The sequence below is a fragment of the Geotrypetes seraphini genome, chromosome 7, assembly GCF_902459505.1.
Source record: "Geotrypetes seraphini chromosome 7, aGeoSer1.1, whole genome shotgun sequence".
NCBI lineage: Eukaryota > Metazoa > Chordata > Amphibia > Gymnophiona > Dermophiidae > Geotrypetes > Geotrypetes seraphini.
In genome coordinates this window covers 65549875-65570947 of record NC_047090.1, presented here as the reverse complement: position 1 = coordinate 65570947, position 21073 = coordinate 65549875, and the positions used below count along the sequence as shown (strand labels likewise).

Genomic DNA, 21073 nt, shown 5'->3' with positions numbered 1-21073 from the left:
AGGCATTAAGAAGATTCTATCCCAATTCCAAGTGGTACCGAATTCTATGATTCATATGATATGTAAGTGCCAACCCAGAAGACCAAGTCTGAACTCCAAAAGAGTTTGCTGGGAGATCTGCATGGTGTGATTTCCCTCTAGCAGTTTTTATCTCAGAAAAAAAAAATTTGTGTTGGCTCATTGATCATTGTGGTCATATCTAAGCTAAGTATTGTAGTCTGTTGGAGAGTGCATTGATACTTTTTGAAGTGAAACTTTAAAAAAAGAAAAAGATTTTATATGGGGGCACGGATGCATACTGGTTTATACAAGCTTTCTTATAAAATATGGGCCAAAAGGTGATGAAAACAGCACCAGTTTAACCAAGAAAATGCGTTGAATTTGGCATGCGTTGAATTTGCCATACATACACACACATGTATGGCAGCTCAGATCCATGAATTAGTCCAACATAAGGTCCCAGTACACCACCAAAAAAGGGTCCTTCTCCCTTCAGGACAAGTCTGTGACCCTGTCTGGCCCAAGATAGCCAGTCTATGTTACAGTATATATTGCTCCAGGGTCCTGATTCTGGGCTGATTTCCCACTCCCGGTGAACAAACAAATCAACATCCAATCATTAGCAAAACACTGTAGAAGTCCTTCAAAATAAACTCCAACTTCTGGATTTCAACTATTCACAAGTGATATGCAAATTAGGTCTGGAAAAATCCAGTACCTTTAGTCTCTCCCCTGATTAGGATTCTCCCAGCATTGAGTTCTGGGGACTCGTGACAGCTCCTCCCCTTACATAGCATAATAGGCACTATCCCTGCCCCATGCTGCCAACCTGTAAGTTGTTGTAGGTGTTTGAGAATTCTGTTTCTCACTCATATTACATACTTTGGGATTGTACCCAATTAGTTGCATTGGAGCAGTCCATAAACTCTGCTTCTAACATTTGATCCTCTTTTGGTATCTCATGCCTTTCCACTTACATAGGACTAGGCTCTTCAAGCCTTTCAGGTCTCATTAGGAACTCCACCCCCCTGGACCTACTAGAAGCTATTACATACTGCTTACAGATCCAGAGAGGCTCATCTTCCTCAGGGCTTCCTTCTTTGCTAAGCCTACCCCTGTAAAATGTCCTGGGCATCTGTGACCCCTCCTCCCCCTTCCCTCCGGCCTAGGAATTCCTTGGCTACTGATGTACTTGATGTTTTAAATTCTCCTACTCTACATGGGTAAGGGATATGGGGTCAGATTTATGTGCTGATGCACTAGCATCTTCTTTAATATGCCTATAATTAATAAATATAAAAGGGTCATGAATTTGATATACTGCCTTTCTATAGTACACCAAAATGGTTACTTTTATTATATGCAAGTACTTTCTCTGTCCTAATGGGTTCACAGTCTGTGTTTGTATCTGGGGCTGTGGAGAATTAAGTGACTTGCCCAGGATTACAAGGAGCTACTGTGGGAATTGAACCAGTACCCTGAGTTTTTAGTCTGCCTCACTAACCATTAGGCTTCTCCTATAATTTTTTCAATGGTTTTGTGTTCTGCTTTGATTCTTGTATATCCGTGTTTGATTCCAACAGAAACACTGCCTCTGTTTTTTTTTATTTTTAGTAATGGTTTTCAAAAAGGGGGAAGGCCCTATCCTATATCTCCTGCAGCTGGCTGTCTTGCACTGAAGATTATATTTTCAAAGCTATAGTTTTGGCATTTAAGGCCTGAAAGGAGGGTATGTGAAGGGGAAACAACCAGCCAGGGAGGAAGAGGGGCCTTTGGATGATGGAGACAGGAAGGAAGTGGTTAAGGAGGAAAAAGAGATAGCTGACAGGTTAAACAAGTTCTTCTCATCAGTCTTCACGAGAGAGGACACATCCAATATCCCAGAACCCGAGGAGAACATAAACGGAGACCATGATGAAAAGCTGGTCCAACTAAAAGTAAGCAAAGAGGATGTTCTCAGACAGATAGACAGACTGAAGAGCAACAGATCACCAGGTCCGGACCGCATCCACCCAAGGGTATTAAAGGAACTGAGAAACGAAATAGCGGAAACATTACGCCAAATTTGTAACCTATCCTTGAAAACTGGGGAGATCCCAGAGGACTGGAAAATAGCCAATGTCATGCCCATCTTTAAGAAGGGATCAAGGGGTGACCCGGGAAACTAAAGGGCGGTGAGCTTGACCTCGGTTCCGGGAAAGATGATGGAAGCACTGGTCAAGGACACAATCTACGAACACATAGAAAACAATGGACAACTGAAGGCGAGCCAGCACAGCTTCTGCAAGGGAAGGTCATGCCTCACGAACTTACTGTATTTCTTTGAGCCAGGTGGATAAAGGGGAATACATAGACATCATTTACCTTGACTTCCAAAAGGCCTTCGACAAGGTACCTCATGAAAGACTGCTTAGGAAGCTGTGGAGCCACGGGGTGCAGGGGGATGTCCACCGATGGATCAAACACTGGCTGGCAGGCAGGAAACAGAGGGTTGGAGTAAAGGGCCATTACTCAGACTGGCAATGGGTCACGAGCGGAGTTCCACAGGGGTCGGTGCTGGGACCGCTCCTGTTCAATATATTTATCAACAACCTGGAGACGGGGACGAAATGTGAGATTATTAAATTTGCTGATGACACCAAACTCTGCAGCAGGGTTAGAAACACAGAAGACTGCGAAGACCTGCAAAGAGACCTAACGAGACTGACAGAGTGGGCAAAAAAGTGGCAGATGAGTTTTAACTTAGAGAAATGCAAGGTCATGCATGTAGGGAAAAAGAACCCGATGTTCAGCTACAAAATGGGAGGATCACTGCTAGGGGTGAGCAACCTTGAAAGAGACCTGGGGGTGATGGTGGACACAACATTGAAAGCATCAGCACAATGTGCGACAGCCTCAAAGAAAGCGAACAGAATGTTGGGTATCATTAAAAAGGGTATCACGACCAGGACGAAGGAAGTCATCATGCCGCTATATCGTGCAATGGTGCGCCCACATCTGGAGTACTGTGTCCAGTACTTGTCGCCGTACCTCAAGAAGGACATGGCAGTACTTGAGGGGGTCCAGAGGAGAGCAACTAAACTGGTAAATGGTATGGAAAACTTTTCATACGCTGACAGGTTGAAAATGCTGGGGCTGTTCTCCCTGGAAAAGCGGAGACTTAGAGGAGACATGATAGAAACCTTCAAAATCCTGAGGGGCATAGAGAAGGTGGACAGGGACAGATTCTTCAGATAAGGGGTCACTCGGAGAAATTGAGAGGGGACAGGTTTAGAACAAATGCAAGGAAGTTCTTTTTTACCCAGAGGGTGGTGGACACATGGAACGCGCTTCCAGAGATTGTGATAGGCCAGAGCACACTACAGGGTTTCAAGGAAGGTTTAGATAGGTTCCTAAAGGATGAGGGGATTGAGGGTTACAGATAGATGTAGAAGTAGGTTACAGAAATGGTCAGGAACCACTTCACACGTCACAGACCTGATGGGCCGCCGCGGGAGCGGACCGCTGGTCTTATGTAGTGTGGTATGTCCCAGTGAGACCATTAAGGCCATATCAGGAAGTTTATTGTGAGGATTTCTGTTAAAGCAATTATATATTTCAGATATCAGTACAGCTGGAACTGAACTGAGACCTTTGTAGAGTTCTAAAAGCTACTTATTGCACTCAGATTTAATGAGTTAGTCTACTGGCTCCAAAAAGTTCAGAGTTGGGATATAGAAGTTATATTTTGATTTAGTTTTTATTTAAAGGGTGGTTATTAAATGTGTGTTCTTTTTGTGTTTTTATTTTATTACACACAACTCTCTCGTAAGTGATCGAAAGGCAGTATAGAAAATATTTAAAACTAAACTAAGCTAATTCCAGAGAAAAATCATGTAGGCTTTCAAATAAGTGTCCTTTCTATGTATGAGAAAACTTACACAGTACCTCTACCGTAATGAGACAAGATATTCTAGGGGGACCAAGATTAGCATGGAGCTTACTTTTACATGCATGGTTTGAATTTTCAAGTGAATGCAGGTTTTATCATAGAAAAAGCTGCCACACAAGTTACATATTAATTTGTGAGATAATTTTCTAAGAGAAAAGCATATGTTTTTGGTTTGAAAACTAGTCCATTGGGAAAAGGTAAAGGGGATGGGACTTGTATACCATTTTTTGTGTGTGGGTTACACAATCAAAGCAGTTTACATATTTTAGACAGGTACTTAATTTATACCTGGCCAATTACTGTGTTAAGGGCTATTTGCACTAAACATGGTCACTAAGACCATGCGCGTTGCTATTGGCTGATTTTTGGGCCGATTGTGGAACAGCGATCGATTTCCATGTAAATGATTTGCACTGAGGTTCGCCATAATCCCTGTGGACACATGCGCAGAGCCGGTTTTGGGGAAGCCCCACAGCAGCCTCCTGCCACTTGACTTTTTTCTGTTTTAATGGCGCAGATGTTGTGTGTGGGTTACACATACACAATGTCTGCTCAATTTTTAAAAATGCCTGTGCTGCCCCCCCGCCAATGACCCACCCCGGAACCAGAATGGAGGCAGGAAGGATGCCCACTCTCTCCTGCCACTAGATGACTCCTGAACACCCCCTCCCCCTGTACTTGGAAATTAGTTGACAGCAGGAGAGATGTCCAGTTCCACCTGCTCCTCAGGCCCACCACTGCAAAATGGTGAGCCTTCCTCTTCCTGGTGCATCCTGGGATGCATGGGGAGGGGCCTAAGGACCTTATTGGCTTAGATGCTTAAGGTCTGTATCTATCTCCCTCTGTATCTGTAGTTTGCTTATGCAGGTTAATTTTACTATAGTCCACCTTAATGGGTTACCAAATTTCAGCAAAGTGAACTGTAATTTTTTTTTATATATATATATATTTTTTTCTTATCAAGTCTGAAAGTCTCTCAGAATTTCAGTTTGTCTCATAGGCCCATCTTTGTTTAATGAACTGACTGGATCAGAAATCTAGGTGGTAGTCTAGTTGTTCTTGCAACCTTCAGGTTTGAATAAAGACACACATTTTTTTGGAAGGGGGGTTGTTTGTGTGTGTGTGTTGGGAGGGTGTCCTAAGATATCAGAAAAAAGATATGGTGTATGTTGGATCGCCACAGAGTGCCATGTCCAAGGGGGGATAGGCTAAACTGTACTAGTTTACTCTTGAGCAAAACAGCAAAAAGTGGAATAATAGTTTCTGGATGTAACAGGAAAAATAAAAATAAATAAAATACAATGTTTATTAATTATAAATCATATTAAAACATAAAAAACATTTCATAATAATAAAACCAAAAGTCACTAGCAAAAATACCCAAAATATAGTCTAATTGGCTTAAATAAATAAATTCCAAGAGTGGGCCTATAAGCTTTATGGGCTTAAAGGGATGAATGCCCAAAACAGTCCAATCTCTTGAACTAATGAGTGCAAGGTTAGAACCTGACATGGGCCGTGTTTTGGACTGCCTTCTTCAGGGGTCCTTATATTGCAGATTTGTTTTATAACTGAAAATGAAAATTGGATGAATTGAATTAAAATTCCCTGGACAACATTGAAATGTGGGTGAACAAAGAAATAGTAGAAGTCACCAATAGAGATGACATTTAATGAACAAGCCATTATGAAGATATTTGATAAGTGAATGAAAGTCGTGTTAAATTTAAATAGAGGAAAACTATAATGGCATACAAGTGTTAACTAACTCCACAAAGATCTATTACACCGACTAGTCAATAAATATATCTCCAATACAAGAAAACTATTTCAGCTTTTAAATAAATTGACACTCACTAAAGACATTTCTAGAAAATCTGGAGAAATATCACCTATAGCCTCCCAACTAGCAGACTATTTTAAACTAAAAATAAACTACACACTGTATTATTAATCAAAGATGAAAGCCTAGAAATCCATTTATTACATTACCCAGATGAGAAATACATTGTGGTTTATATGTTTGTTGGAAATATTATCTTGAAAATGGCTGTAAGGATTTTGATGAAATGGGGAGAGGTTACATTTTAGTAGGGTTACCAGACGTCCTGGTGCTTTGTCCGGGTTTTGAAAAGCTTCCAGCTTGGGACCGCGTTGGGGATCATTTGCGCATGTGTGGATGCAACGTCATTGCGTCACACCTGTGCATGTGCAGATGCCCTCAAGACGTGGCTCCAAGCACGAGAACAGGTTGAGGGGGCAGGGCTGTGTGGGCCTGGGGGGGCAGGGCCATGGGTCCAGATTTTACAATAGTAAAATCTGGTTACCCTACATTTTAGGGTACCAGAAAGTGATTTAGCTAGTTGTTAAGTGTGAGGAAAATTCATTTTGGGGGGTCTTTTCGGGGGTTGAAAAGATGTTTGGAGAAGCACCAGAATAAGGCTTAGAAAGACTGGTGTTTCAACAGCCTTACTCAGCGCATTCCAAACCTCAAGTGCTCCAATGGTCTTACTCGGCACATTCCAAACCTCACTCAAGTGCTACAACAGAGTGAGGTTTGGAATGCACTGAGTAAGGCTGTTGGAACACCAGAATGAGGCTTGGAACTCACAAGACTGCTGGAACACCAGAGTGAGATTTGAAAGGCTATTGGAGCAACAGAATGAGGCTTAGAACACACAGAGAAAACCTGAGGGAAAAAAGACAGGAGGGAAGTTTGGCTGATAACCATGAGGTTGAACACTTCACACAAAAGACACAGTTCAACCTCCTGTGTGTTTGTGAACACTACACATAGGAGGGAAATTAGGCTGATAAAGACTTGATTTCAAGGCATAATTAACAATACTTCCCTGAGCAAAGCTCGGCCTTCCAGGTTCTTGATCATAAACTAACTGTGGAACCTCAGATCGATCATTTGGTAAAAAGCTATTTCTGGACCCTGAGAAAATGGAAGAATCCATAAATATATTGACCAAGGTAAGTTTTTAGATTAGTGGTTCAATCTTTGATACTGAGCAAACTAGACTATTGTAATATCATCTGTTTGGGCATTTTTAAATATCTGTGGAAAAGTCTTCAGTCTATACAGAATGTAGCAGTTTGTTTAATCTTTTAAAATATAAGAGAATCCCTTTTTAATTTTACTCCATTGGCTCTCCTTAGCCATAGTTATCTACAAATTTTACTGTCTGATATTTAAGATCTCTTATGGCACGGTGCCAAATAGTATGCTTCAACTTATCTATAAGTCGGCAGTTAACAGATATCCTTCTTTCCAATCCCCAGATGTATTTCATCTGCAAAAATGTTTTCCTTTTATTTTCTTATCAAGCTGCTAGTGTTTGGTCCATTCTTATCTAGTGAGATAAGATTATCTATCTATGCCATTTTTTTAAAAAGCTATAAAAACTTTTTTGTTTCGAAAATATTTTCTACTATGACAGCATTAGGTTTTCAATTAGTATGTCTTTTTACATTATATTACATTACGGATTTCTATTCCGCCTATACCTTGCAGTTCAAGGCGGATTACCAAAGATTTTACTGGACATTTTCCAGTGAAGATACAATTTTATTTTTTATTTTTTTTGACAAAGGAGAGATAGCTGGATAGATTCCTAAGGGGATTTAGGGGTTGGATAGTAAAATGACAGTGCCGAACTGTGTGATAAAGACAAAGAGAATATAGTTAGAGTAGGTAAGATTACCATCTATTTTAGGGGCCTGTTTGCTTGGAAGGTGTTTAGGTGGGTTATTTGGAGAAGTAATATCTTGAGGTAGGTGAAGAAGGGTTAAGATATTTGGATGAATTTTTTGAAAAGCAGGGTTTTGATTTCTTTTCGGAATGTTTTGAAGTCGTCCGATGTTGTCAGCAGATTGCAGATGGAATGGTTGAGTTTTTTGCTGCTTGTGTTGCCAGAAGGTTGTCAAACATTTTCTTGCGTAGTGTGCCTTTGAGTGGGGGAAAGGCAAAAGGGTTCGGGGTTCTTCTGTGTCTTGAGGTGGAGATCTGATTTAAGCGGTTGTTTAGGTAGGAAGGGGAAGAGCCGTGTAACGCTTTGAATAATAGGCAGTGGAATTTGAATTGAATTCGTGCTTGTATGGGTAACCAGTGGGAGTCTAAGAAGGCAGTTGTTATGTGATCATATTTTCTGAGTGAGTAGATCAGTCTGAGGGCGGTGTTTTGTATGGTCTGGAGTCTTTTTATCATGGTGGCTGGACAAGGAAGGTAGAGGGAGTTACAGTAGTCCAGCAGACCTAAGACTAGGGATTGGACAATTAGTCTGAATTGTGCTGGGTTGAAGAATTTTCTGATTTTACGTAGATTTCTCATGGTTAGAAAAGCTTTCTGGGTCGTCTTGTTGATTTGGGACTGCATTGTGCAACATCTGTCTATTGTAACTCCTAGGAGTTTTAGTTCGGGTTGTATTGGGTATTTGGTGTTTTTGATTTTCAGTTCTGTGATGGTAGGCGTTTTGGCCTGTTCGAGCAAGAGGAATTTTGTTTTTTCTGAGTTTAGCTTTAGTTTGTGATCCATCATCCATTTTTCTACTGTATCTAAGGTTGTTTCCAGCTTTGTTGTGGTGGTGGTATCTGATGGGTCAAAGGGGAGGAGTATGGTGATGTCGTCTGCGTAGCTGAAGGATGTGACATTTAGGTTATCTAGAGTGGTTCCTAGGGAGGAGAGGAAGAGGTTGAAGAGCGTAGGTGAGAGTGGTGATCCTTGTGGAACTCCGCAGGGGTTTGCCCATGGCTCTGATTTGATATCATTGTACTTTCCCTGTAGGTTCTTGATTTGAGGAACCAATTGTAGACCTTGAAACCAATTGTAGACCTTGCCTCAGATCCCTATGGTGTTGAGTATTTGTAGTAATAAGGTGTGGTCAACTAGGTCAAATGCTGCGGAGAGGTCAAGTTGTATTAACATCATCTTTTTTCCCTTACTGATGTGTTGCCGGGCTGTATCTAGAAGTGAGACAAGTAGTGTTTCTGTACTATGGTTAGTTCGAAATCCTGATTGTGAGGGGTGGAGTAAGTTATGTTTTTCCAGGTAGTTAGTGAGGTATTGAGCTACTAGACCTTCTATTATTTTAACGTATATTGGTATTGAAGCGATAGGTCTGTAGTTGGCGGGGCTATCTATTGGGCCTTTGTGATCTTTCATGATTGGGGTGATTAAGATCTCTCCTAGGTCCTGTGGGAATTGGCCTTCTGTCAATGTGGTTTGAATCCATAGCATGAAGTTGGTTTTGAATGTGATGGAGGCGTTTGATAACAGATAGGTGGGGCAATTATTTAGGTCGCTGGAGGCATGGCTGTATTTATTGTATAGTCGGTTCATATCCGACCAAAGTAGGATTGGGAAGTTGGACCAGCTTCTGTCTGCAAAAGTTCCTAGATATACTGTATAATCTAGCTGTCACTTTAGACTCCCATTTAACTTTGATAGAACACACAAATTTGGTGGTGAAAAGTGCTTTTTTACATTATGGAAATTAAAGACCATCAAAAATTATTTTGATTTCTTAGCCTTTAGACTGTTGGTGCAGGCATTGGTATTATCCATATTGGACTACTGTAATATTGTCTACTTGGGTGCACCAAAGAAAGTTGTGAGAAAATGAAGAATAGTGCAGAATACGGCTGTTCGCCTAATATTTGGACTGAAGAAAAGTGACCATATCAGTCCTTACTACCGACCATTGCATTGGTTACCATTGGAGGCACGAGTAATGTTTAAATTTTCATGCTTCTGTTTTAAGTCAGTTTGGGGATTGGCACCTACATACCTGCTATCTCATTTTGTGCTATATAACCCCATGAGGATAACTAGGAATTGTAACCTATTTGCTTACCTGAAGATTTTAGGCTGCAAACCTAGGTCTTATTTAGACAGGATGCTTGCTTTTCAAGCAAGCAAACAGTCCTAGTTGGATAATTATATCAACGGAGTCATGCTGTCCTATGGCGCTTTTAGAAAAGAAATTAAGACAGTATTATTTGACAAATTTATTTCTTAATCTGTACGTTTATCTTTAACATAATTCATTTTATTCCATTAATTTTAAATTTTTTATGTCTTTTTTAATATAACAGGCTGTATTCCTTTTCTTATTATTTTGTATTTCACTGATTATCCAGTTTTTCTCTTTTGTGGAAACCGCCTAGAATTCTTCTGATTAAGGCGGTATAGAAAAATAAAGTTAGTTAGTTAATCTTGTTTAGAATCCACTCGGAACCATTGGCAGGAATTAATGGAATATAACAGGCATAGGAAAGAGACCTTTAGTTACTCATTGTGGAGGAATTACTGTTTTCTAAGTAAGGCTTCCCCACCCAGTGTTCCCTCTAAGCGGGCGGGTGTTGTGAGCAAACTTTTTTCACCGTGAGCCAAAAATATCGGGCGCCAGCAAGTTATGAGCCAACTCGCCCGATTCTCCTCTCGCCGCCCTGCCATCTGCCGTACGCCTCTTCCGATCGTGCGCTGTGACGAGAAACGTGTGCGCTGCGATGTAATATTTTGTGCGCCAGCGCAGCTTAGCGGGAACACTGGTTCAAATGGTTTTATTTATTTCCCCAAATTTATTTTTGTTATACGCATTGAAAATATTTGATATTGCGTTTAAATCAAAATCTCAATAAACTTGAAACGAGTGCCCGTGAGATTGTGGGAGGGTTAAATACTCAAAACTTAGAAGTTTTTGCTACGCCAGCTTTCTGGTATCTTTACATACAGTGGCGTACCTAGCATATGTAACATCCGGGGCCCATCATTTTTTGGCACCCCCCCCCCCATCTGTAAGAAAAACATGATTTTTAGTAACAAACCACACGTCACACATGAGTACCTAGGAAAAGGCAGCATCTTACATATTGCAGTGAGCAGTACATCAATACACCCATTGTAAAACTAAACAAGCCAGACCAGCACAGATCAATCCTACACCGTCAATCCTAACAGAAAACCATGTCTTTCGAACACACAGAACACAGAAAACACCTTCGCCTAGTAAGGAATATGTAATCACAAACTAACCCCTCCCTCTTTTACAAAACTGTAGTGTGGATTTTAGCTACGGAGGTAACAGCTCTGATGCTCATAAAATTCTGAGCATCAGAGCTGCTACCACCAAGGCTGGTGCTAAAAACGCTTCACAGTTTTGTAAAAGGGGGGATAAAATAAAAATACATAGACAAAGGTTAAATTGAACCAGCAAGAAGCTGGACTCTGCATACAATGCTTCACAGAAACAGTGACACATGTCTCCTAAAGCAATAAATAAATAGAAATTTTTTTCTACCTTTGTCTTCTGTGGTTTCTCCTTTCCTCATCTTCTTGTAACTCTCTTCCTTCCATCCACTGTCTGCCGTCTCTCTTCCCCTATATGGCATCTTCTCTCCTTCTATGCCCCTTCCAGAAACTGTATGCCTCCCCCTTCCATCTCTCCTTTCACCCCATTGGTCTGGCATCTCTCTCCTCGCCTTCCCTCTCCCACACCTCTCCTCATAGTCTGGTATCTCCCCTTCCCTGATTCTCTGGCATCTCTCTCCTTTCCTTTTCTTCCATCTTTCGCTCCCCCTCCATGCTCTCACATCTCCCCCTTCCTTTTCCCTTAGACTGGCATACCTTCCTCCTACGCTCCAAGCCCTGGCATCTCCTTTAATTCCCTCCCTCATCTTCCTTCTCCCTCCAGCTGGGTACCGCAACACTCTTCCCTGCAGCTCTGCACTTCCCCACAATTGCCATGCTTCGGTTCCTCTTCTTCCTTCCTTCCTCCCCCCCCCCCGCGGGACCCTGCGGCACCATCAACTCTTACTCCCTCTAATGTCGGCCCTGCAGCTCCAGACTTCCTCGCACCTTCTCCCCTCCCCCTTTGGATCGCTATTATTTTAAATGTTATAGCCGCGGAGCTGTATCCATCAGTGGAGATGTCTAACCTCGGCCTGCCCCGGAACTCTTACTGCAGCAGACGCCCGTCTAGGCAGGAACAGGAAGTCACTGTTGCAGTAAGAGTTCCGGGGCAGGCCGAGGTTAGACATCTCCACTGATGGATACAGCTCCGCGGCTATAACATTTAAAATAATAGCGATCCAAAGGGGGAGGGGAGAAGGTGCGAGGAAGTCTGGAGCTGCAGGGCCGACATTAGAGGGAGTAAGAGTTGATGGTGCCGCGGGGGGGGGGGGGAGGAAGGAAGGAAGAAGAGGAACCGAAGCATGGCAATTGTGGGGAAGTGCAATCCCCCCAATGCGTCCCCTTACCTTACCTCCCCTTACCTTTGCGACGCGTGTGTGCGCTGTGAAGAGAAACTTTGCGCTGCGATGTAATATTTTGTGCGCGAGCGTAGGCCAGCGCAGCTTAGCGGGAACACTGTTCCCCACTACATGCTTTTCCTCTCCTCCCTCCTGTCTCTTGAAAATTTTTTTTTTCTTTTATGGTTTTAGAATTGTTGGGTCAGGAAGAAATCAATGACATTTCCACAGTGATTTATGCAGGGCTAGTTATAAGGCTTTTATTCTGGTAAAGGATTCACAAGGAATGCATTGTCTATACCAGTGTTCCGCAAACGTTTTGATGCCGCAGAACATTAAACTTGGTGCCATGGCTGAAGGGCATCTGGAAGTGCGTGGACATCGATGTGATGTCACGCACATGGGTGACATCACGCTGACATCTGCGCAGGCGCAGAGGCCCTCCAGCTGCGGCCCTGAGCCTATTTCTATGCCAGTAAGGCTACTGACGGATGAGAGGTGCGGGGAGATGAGGAGAGACGCGGGCAAGGAGGAGAGGTGCTGACCATGGCTGACCCACCTACAGGATGTGCCTCTCACCCCGAGAAGCACGTCTTTTAAGCAGTCAGTCGGCACCGGCATCTCGTGGCACACCGCGGCATACAGTTTGCAATACACTGGTCTGTACCCTTGTGTTCTAGTTCCTTCTTTAAAAAGAAGTACAGGTAGTCGTCGACTTACGACTTATCCAAGTTATGACTGTTCGACCTTATGACGTGACTTCCGCTCTCCAAAGAAAGAAAATGTTGTTAACAGATTGCTTTACAATAATTAAAATGATTAAAATATCATTACCCAGTCTAATATTCTTACCTTAATTTAACATAGGCCGACTTGCGTCCTGATCCACTTACGACCTAGCAGTCGGAACCAATTGCGGTCGTAAGTCGACGACTACCTGTAATTGAAGAAAAGGACTGCAGCTGACAAACCAACATCAGTTGTAATGACCTAGTCCTGAACTTTCACAAAGGGGCTATGGTGGACATTTTAAATCGGGGCGCTGTCAGGGCAGGAACCCTTAGGAATCTCCCTAACCAGGGAAACCCCTGAAAGGAGATCTGATTGTAGCTAGGATATTTTGGAAAGGGAATTCAGAGTAGAGAGCTGCACGGGAACGGGGACGACGGGAATCCCGCGGGACCCGCGGGTTCCCCCTTTGGGTCACGGGGATCCCGTGGGGACGCCCCTAGGGTCGCGGGGATCCCGTGGGGACGCCCCCTAGGGTCGCGGGGATCCCGTGGGGACGCCTCCGAGGGTCGCGGGGTTCCTGCGGGGCTGGATGTACTCAGTCGCGCGGCTCTTCTCCCTACCTTCTCTGCTTGCAGCACAGAGCCGAACGGAAGTCTTCCCGACGTCAGCGCTGACGTCGGGAAGACTTCCGTTTGGCTCTGTGCTGCAGGCAGTGCAGGTAAGGAGGAGAGTAACCTCGCGGTTCGAGTGGCTACCAAGGGAGGGGGCGGTCCGCCCCGCCACACCCCGCCCCGGTTGCAGCACAGCCGGCCAGGTCCCCTTACTTTTGTGGCACTTCCCCGACCGACTGACAACAGCCCCGGTCCGACAATCCTCCCTGCCCTGTAGCCGCGAATCTAAATTATCTTCTTACAGCAGCTGTAATAAGGTAATTTAGATTCGCAGTTAAGGGCAGGGAGGTTTGTCGGACCGGGGCTGTTGTCGGTCGGTCGGGGAAGTGCCACAAAAGTAAGGGGACCTGGCCGGCTGTGCTGCACCCGGGGCGGTAGAGAAGGAGTGGGGAGAAGGACGCTGAAAGGCCATGGGGAAGACGGGAGGGGGGGGGAAGGACTCTGAAAGCACTTGAAGACAGAGGAGGGAGAAGGACGCTGAAAGCACATGGGGAATACAAAGGGGTGGAGAAGGACGCTGAAAGGCCATGGGAAGGGCGGGGGGGGGAGGACTCTGAAAGCACTTGTGGAAGACAGAGGGGGGAGAAGGATGCTGAAAGCACATGGGGAAGACAAAGGGGTGGAGAAGGACGCTGAAAGGACATGGGGAAGACGGGGGGTGGAGAAGGACGCTGAAAGGCCATGGGGAAGACAGAGAGGGAGAAGGACGCTGAAAGGACATGGGGAAGCAGAGGGGGGAGAAGGACGCTGAAAGGCCATGGGAAGGGCGGGGGGGAAGGACTCTGAAAGCACTTGTGGAAGACAGAGGGGGGAGAAGGATGCTGAAAGCACATGTGGAAGATGGGGGGAGAAGGACGCTGAAAGGAAATGGGGAAAAGAGAGTAGGGAAAAGACGCTGGCAGGGAAGAAGACAGATGCCAGACTATGGGGGGAGCGGAGAGAAGAAGATGGGTGCCAGACCAATTTGGAAGGGGGAAGAAAGGGAGAGGCACAGTAACAGAGCAAATGGAAGATGCAGAAGGAAGAGAGACAGTGGATGGAAGGAATTGAATGAGAACATGAGGAAAGCAGAAACCAGGCAACAAAGGTAGGAAAAGAATTATATTTCTTTTTTTTTATTTTGCTTCAGGATAAAGTAGTATATTAGTTGTGTTGATAAAAATTTATAAACATTAGAGGCTCTGGTAGAAACCCATTTGCAAAGTATGTATTCTTCCCAATTAATATTTTCAAATTAATAAAGTCTTTTTGCTTATTTGTAAATGGGTTTCTACCAGAGCCTTTAATTCAGTAGCATAATTAAATGAAATAACTATTTCTGAAGTTTATAGGGACTGGCGGGGACGGAGGGGATTCCTCGCGGGGACGGGTGGGGACGGAGGGAATCCTCACGGGGACGGGTGGGGACGGGTGGGATTCCTCACGGGGACGGGTGGGGACGGGTGGGACTTTGGCGGGGACGGGTGGGATTTCTGTCCCCGCGCAACTCTCTAATTCAGAGCGAATATTTATGTATTTATCTATGAAAGGAAGTATCAGCCCCTTTAAGTTGCTCCTCAGGAGTATCAAACCATATATTAACACCTAGAGCTCCAGGGGAAAAGATATAATATCTCCTGAGGTGACTGGTATGTTTCCATGAATTGAGCAGCTGGTGTCATTCTGCATAATGATGAGCTGCTTTGGATGTATTTTGCTTTGAAGAAATAATAAATTTAAAAATTATAAAACTTATCCGAAGAGCTGAGTCCTTGCCAGTTAACATACATTGCTGCTAAAATGCAGCTTAGTAAATGATACCTATAGTTTGGAAAAGTGGTGGATGGATAGATTTCTGCTTAAGAACTCAGGCTGTACTAGTGAAATTCCTGACACATTTCATCTTTGTGTATCTAAACTGCTGAAGATGTCTTTTGTGAAATGTTGCTTCTAATCGCATCTTTTTGTTTGCATTTTTAGTGTGTCTTATATAATGAATATAATTAATTGTTTGCATGCAATAAATCAAATTGGTTTCTGATTCTAAGACATGCTTGGCCAGATTTAGTCAGAATTGCCAGTAGAAATATGGAGGGTAACTTTATAAATGGGTGGCTGAGGTGAAGTGTCAAAAAGTGCCTGTTCTATGGAGTTGCTCCTAACACTTTAGCCACTGAAATGTGCACTTCTGCAATACATTTTCTCAGAATATTTGTACCTTTATCAAATAGGCTTGTATGGTAACTCCCAGTGGTGAAAAAAAATCTCTTGCACAAATTTACACTTGCTATAAAGAAGGGCTAAATGTGTGTGTATGTGCATTCTGTGAGTACTCAGATTTTTATTTTTTAAAGTACTTTTCAGCTGTCCTCACTTTGCTGAAACTTATTGCAGGAACATGTACATGCTTATCGGTTACAAGTAGGTGCAATTTTGGCGTGCTCCTACATTTTAGATGTGTATCTGTATGAAATTTTATTAGAGCCGTTTTACACACAAGAAAATAGGTAATTCTGAAATTGTGTTCAAGTGTATATGACCTGTATATAATGCACAAGTAGGTATTCCCGAGAGGGGGGTGTTGGATGAAGATGGAGCAGAGTTGTGAAGTACAGTATGTCCATATGTCATAAAATATGCAGGTACTGCATAGTTTGTACAAATCCATTGGACATGCTTCAGAACAGGTGTTTACTTTGTGCAAGAGCATGTGTACACTAGTGGGGTCAGTTCCGGAAACCTATTTTGTAAAGGCATATACCTATGAAATACCTTGCAATATTCCCCAAATCAGACCATTTCACTATAGTCTGTCATCAGAAGGTTTGCTTTGATGGGAACGTGATCGTAAAGCAGCCACCATTCTTCAAGGATCCATATCTAATTTTCTTCTAGTGTTTTTTTTAATCTAATTTTTATTATTATTTTCATCTTTTTTTATTAAAATGTTTAAACTTGAAAACTAGCATTTATCTTTGTTTTTCAGAAGAAAATATTTAGAGAATTGAAGTAAATGCTAGTTTTCACGTTTTAACACTTTAATAAGAAAGATGAGAGGACTAATAATAAAATATTTTTTAAAAACTTTAAAAATGTAGATAGACATAGAGTATGATGGCAGAAAAGGGCTGACGGCCCAACAAGTCTGCCCACTCAAGAACCCTTCTTCCCTGGAGTATCTATCGTTTGAGCATAACTCTGTAGTACTCCCACCTGTTTGTCCCATCGACTCTTTAAGTCGAGCACGCTACTGGCCTTGACCATCTGGCATGGAAGATCATTCCATCGATCAATCACCCGTTCGGTGAAGAAGTATTTCCTGGTGTCACCGTTAAATCTTTCTCCCTTAAATTTTAGTGGATGCCCTCTTGTCGCCGTGGGACCCTTTAGAAAAAAGATTTCCTCCTCCACTTTGATATGACCCGTGATGTATTTGAATGTTTCTGTCATGTCCCCCCTTTCTCTGCGCTCCTGTGAGGAAGAACGACGACTCCTTTATGATCTAGTTTTCATCGAAGCACATCTTCTGATAATGGACTATGGCAAAATTGTCTGATTTGGAGAATATTGCAGGTTGCTTTTGTCTTGTATGTCCCCATTGAAATAAATTTTTCATTAATACCAATATACAACTGCTTTTGTAAAGCTATGCACCTTTTTCAAATGTTTAGGAGGTTCCCTGTTTTTAAGTTACCTCCCCAAATGGGGAAAATAACTTAGTCCGCCATTTATTCTGAAATCTTATTGCTGACGCTGCAAACATTTGCATAGCTCATGGACTGGCACTTCTGGTTGTGCTTTTGAAATCCATTTCCAACCTGAGAGTGTCGTGTGCCGTCAGCGCTCTGACTTTGCAGCCTCAGAAACAAAACATCCAGCACACTGGTAGTGTGCTTATAGAAATGGCAGAGAGAATAGCCATAATTATTCATGCAGAGAATTCATGCAGGGAATGTTGCTTTTGCTTGGGTGAGTAGTTGTCAGTAGGTCATGTGAGGTTGCTGTCTCCATCCTACACTTCCCCCTCCCCATTCATGGTTCCTGCACTCGCGGTTTCATATAATCGCGATTTTTTCTGGGGAGGGGGAAAATAAAAAAAACAGTATTAATGTAAAAAAAAAATCCATCTTTTTTCCTCCCTGCCGCTTTCCCGGCCTTACCTGGTGGTCTAGAGGGCTTTCGGGGCAGGAGCGATCTTCCTACGCTCCTGCCCCTTGCAGATCGCCATGAGGAAATGGCTGCTGAGAGTTCTCATAGTCTCTCGAGACTATGTCGGGAACTCCCTACAGCCATTTCCTGATGGCGATCTGCACGGGGCAGGAGCGTAGGAAGATCGCTCCTGCCCCGAAAGCCCTCTAGACCACCAGGTAAGGCCAGGAAGGCAGCAGGGAGGTGGGGGTGGGTCAGAGCCAGATAATCGCAGTTTTTCGGCATTTGCAGTCCGGCTCTGCCCGTATCACCCACGAATGACGAGGTAGAAGTGAAGAGAAAATTTCGCACTTGGCAGTTAGTATACCAAGTCATACTTAATTGGCTACAGGCTAATGGAATAACCAAGTTTAAAAAAAAAAGCCAACAAAATCATTTTCTTTGCTTTTTGTTTCCTACAGCCCAATTAAAATTGCAGCTGTGATGTTTCTTGAAGGAGGAGCTAAAAATAAAAAAGAGTTAAAGGGTCACTGCTAAAAACAAGGGGCTCCTTTGACAAAGGTGCGCCAGCGTTTTTAGCACATGCACCGGATTAGCGCGCGCTAGCCGAAAAACTAACGCCTGCTCAAGAGGAGGCGGTAGCGGCTAGCGCACGCTATTCTGCGCGTTAAGGCCCTAACGCACCTTTGTAAAAGGAGCCCAGGGTGTTTTTTCTAGTACAGTATAGGGGGGAGGGGGGAAGGTGGTTTTGTTTTGAAATAATCCAAAATTTAACTGGTTGCCCAGCCAGTATCCAGCAGGATCTAGTTCTTTCTCCTTACTGCCTTCCTGTTTGTCATACTGTGGACCGATGCTTGGGTGCTGCACTGCTGCTAAAATTATTGCAGATCAGAAGCATGGCAGAGAGAGATGGATCCTGAGTCCTGCTGAGCAAGTTTTTAGTTTCAGCATTTTGGGGGGCCATATTCTCCAAGTGACTAGTTGAAACCAGTGGTCACAGTTTTCTCAGGACTGTGCTCGGCAGCCACAAATACAAACAGACCCAACCTCAACCAAGCTTTGTCCAATGTAAATTATAGATAGGATTTCTACTTTTTCTAATCATAGTAAAATAATTCACACCAAAGCATAAGCTGTTCCACTTCGAGGCCATCACACATGACCAACATTAGTCTCCTTTTTTTATTTTTTTAAAGGGGAAGTGGAATTGTTTTCGTTCAGATTTTGTTGTGCACTGCTTTGAAAAGTTGTTTTATCTATACAGGATGAACTTGCTTTGCTAAAAATGCAATTGGAAGAGAAAGAAATGGAGGTAAAGATACTGCAAGAGAGACTGCTGTGCAAGGGACTGACAGAAGAGGGGGATGTAATAGAGAAAGGTGAGACAACAGTTATTCCTTAGTATTTTTTGCATGTCTTTCTAAAATTATTCAGGTTTGTTGTATAATTACTAAATTTAAAAGGCTCTGAATGACTGTGCACTTAAATAGTATGTCTGCCACGCTTTACTGCATGTTGAGTAATCATTACAAGGCAACCCTACCAAAATAGATGCATCCTAGAAGGGTGAAAGCATTTAAACGCTTGCAGCCTTAACTCGAGTGAAGCAGCAGATTTTGTTGGCAGTGCAAGTGGTTTTTCTAAATGGAGTAGAATCTATGGTACGCTTCCCCTTCCATATTCGCGGTGGTTAGGGGCAGAGCCGGGCCGCAAATATTAAAAAACCGTGAATAATATTTGGGCCGGTTCTGCCCCTAACCCCCGCTTTCCCCGGCTATTTTAAGCCCTGAAAGTCCCCCCTTAAGCCTTACCTGATGATCTAGTGGGTTTTCAGGCAGGAGCGATCTTCCCACGCTCCTGCCCCGTGCAAATCGCTCACAGGAAATGTCTGCCTTGAGCTCCCGTAGTCTCTCGAGCCATTTCCTGTGAGTGATCTGCATGGGGCAGGAGTGTGGGAAGATCGCTCCGGCCCCGAAAATCCGCTAGACCACCAGGTAAGGCTTAAGGGGGGAGATTACAGGGCTTAAAATAGCCCAAAAAAAGAAAAAGGAATTTTAGGTTTAAAATCGCGAATAAGTGAATCAGTAGATACGGAAACTGCTAATACGGAGGGGGAAGTGTACTTTCATCATTAGCACTAAGGGAACAAAGTTGTCAACGTGGGTTATTGTTAAGTCAGGTTATTTTAGCACAGGGTCTCATTTTATGCAATAAGATCCTGTATAGTGGCCCATATTGATCACTCCCTCCCCCATGTCTGCACACTGTAGAAGCGTTTTCATCTAGTTTGACCTGTTAAGCGCAGAAGATCAGGTGACAAGACCCTGAAAAAGCAAGCCCTTCAAATTGGCAGATGACTGCTAATTATATTAAGGCTTTTATTAAAGGTATCAAAAGAAATAAAATACAAAGCCAAATACATATTTGTTTGTTATCCCAGCAAGCTGATTATAAAAATAACTGATAATACCTGCTCAGTTTGCAACTTATCACTTGTTCATTACTGAAAATAAAGTATGAAGTTCAGTGTAATTCTATCCCAACCAACACAACATCTGGATATCGAACAGGTCTAATAATGTTAGCTGTTTCATGAATAGCATAGCTAAAGTCCTTGAAGCTAAAGAGAATTTTAACCTGAGACTGTCACAATTGAATGTAGCCTCAGGAGCCAACGCTAAAGCTGTGCTGCTTCTGGTTCTCGTCTTTACAGAACATAAGAACTGCCATCTCCGGATCAGACCTTCGGTCAAGTCCGGCGATCCGCACACGCGGAGGCCCAGCCAGGTGTACACCTGCCGTAATTTTAGTCACACACATCTCTCTATGCCTCTCGTAAGGAGATGTGCATCTAGTTTGCTTTTAAATCCTAGAATGGTGGATTCCGCAATAACCTCCTCTGGGAGAGCATTCCAGGTGTCCACCACTCGTTGCGTGAAGCAGAACTTCCTGATATTTGTCCTGGACTTGTCCCCCCTTAACTTCAGTCCATGTCTTCTTGTCCGTGTCCCATTGGACATTGTAAATAACTTTTTTTCCTTCTCTATTTTGTCGATTCCTTTTAGTATTTTGAAAGTCTCGATCAGATCCCCTCGCAGTCTCCTTTTCTCAAGGAAGAACAATCCCAGTCTCTTAAGTCGTTCCTCATATTCCAAGTTCTCCATACCTTTTATTAACTTCGTTGCTCGTCTCTGCACCCTCTCCAGCAGTTTTATATCCTTCTTTAGGTTGGGAGACCAAAGTTGGACACAGTATTCCAAGTGTGGTCTGACCATTGCTCTTTAAAGCGGCATTATAACTTTCTCCGATCTACTCGTGATTCCTTTCTTTATCATACCTAACATTCTATTTGCTTTCT

At 43.2% G+C, this 21073-nt stretch overlaps 1 protein-coding gene across 26 annotated transcripts in view; it reads left to right on the top strand.

The window, feature by feature from the left end:
- The window catches only part of PPFIBP1 (PPFIA binding protein 1), a 324575-nt gene that overhangs the window by 202334 nt on the left and 101168 nt on the right, over positions 1–21073 (top strand). For all 26 annotated transcript variants that reach the window (XM_033952602.1, XM_033952606.1, XM_033952600.1 and 23 more), the window contains one exon: positions 18980–19094. In XM_033952602.1, coding sequence (XP_033808493.1) covers positions 18980–19094 — 115 coding nt within the window. The remainder of the gene's footprint in view (positions 1–18979; positions 19095–21073) is intronic.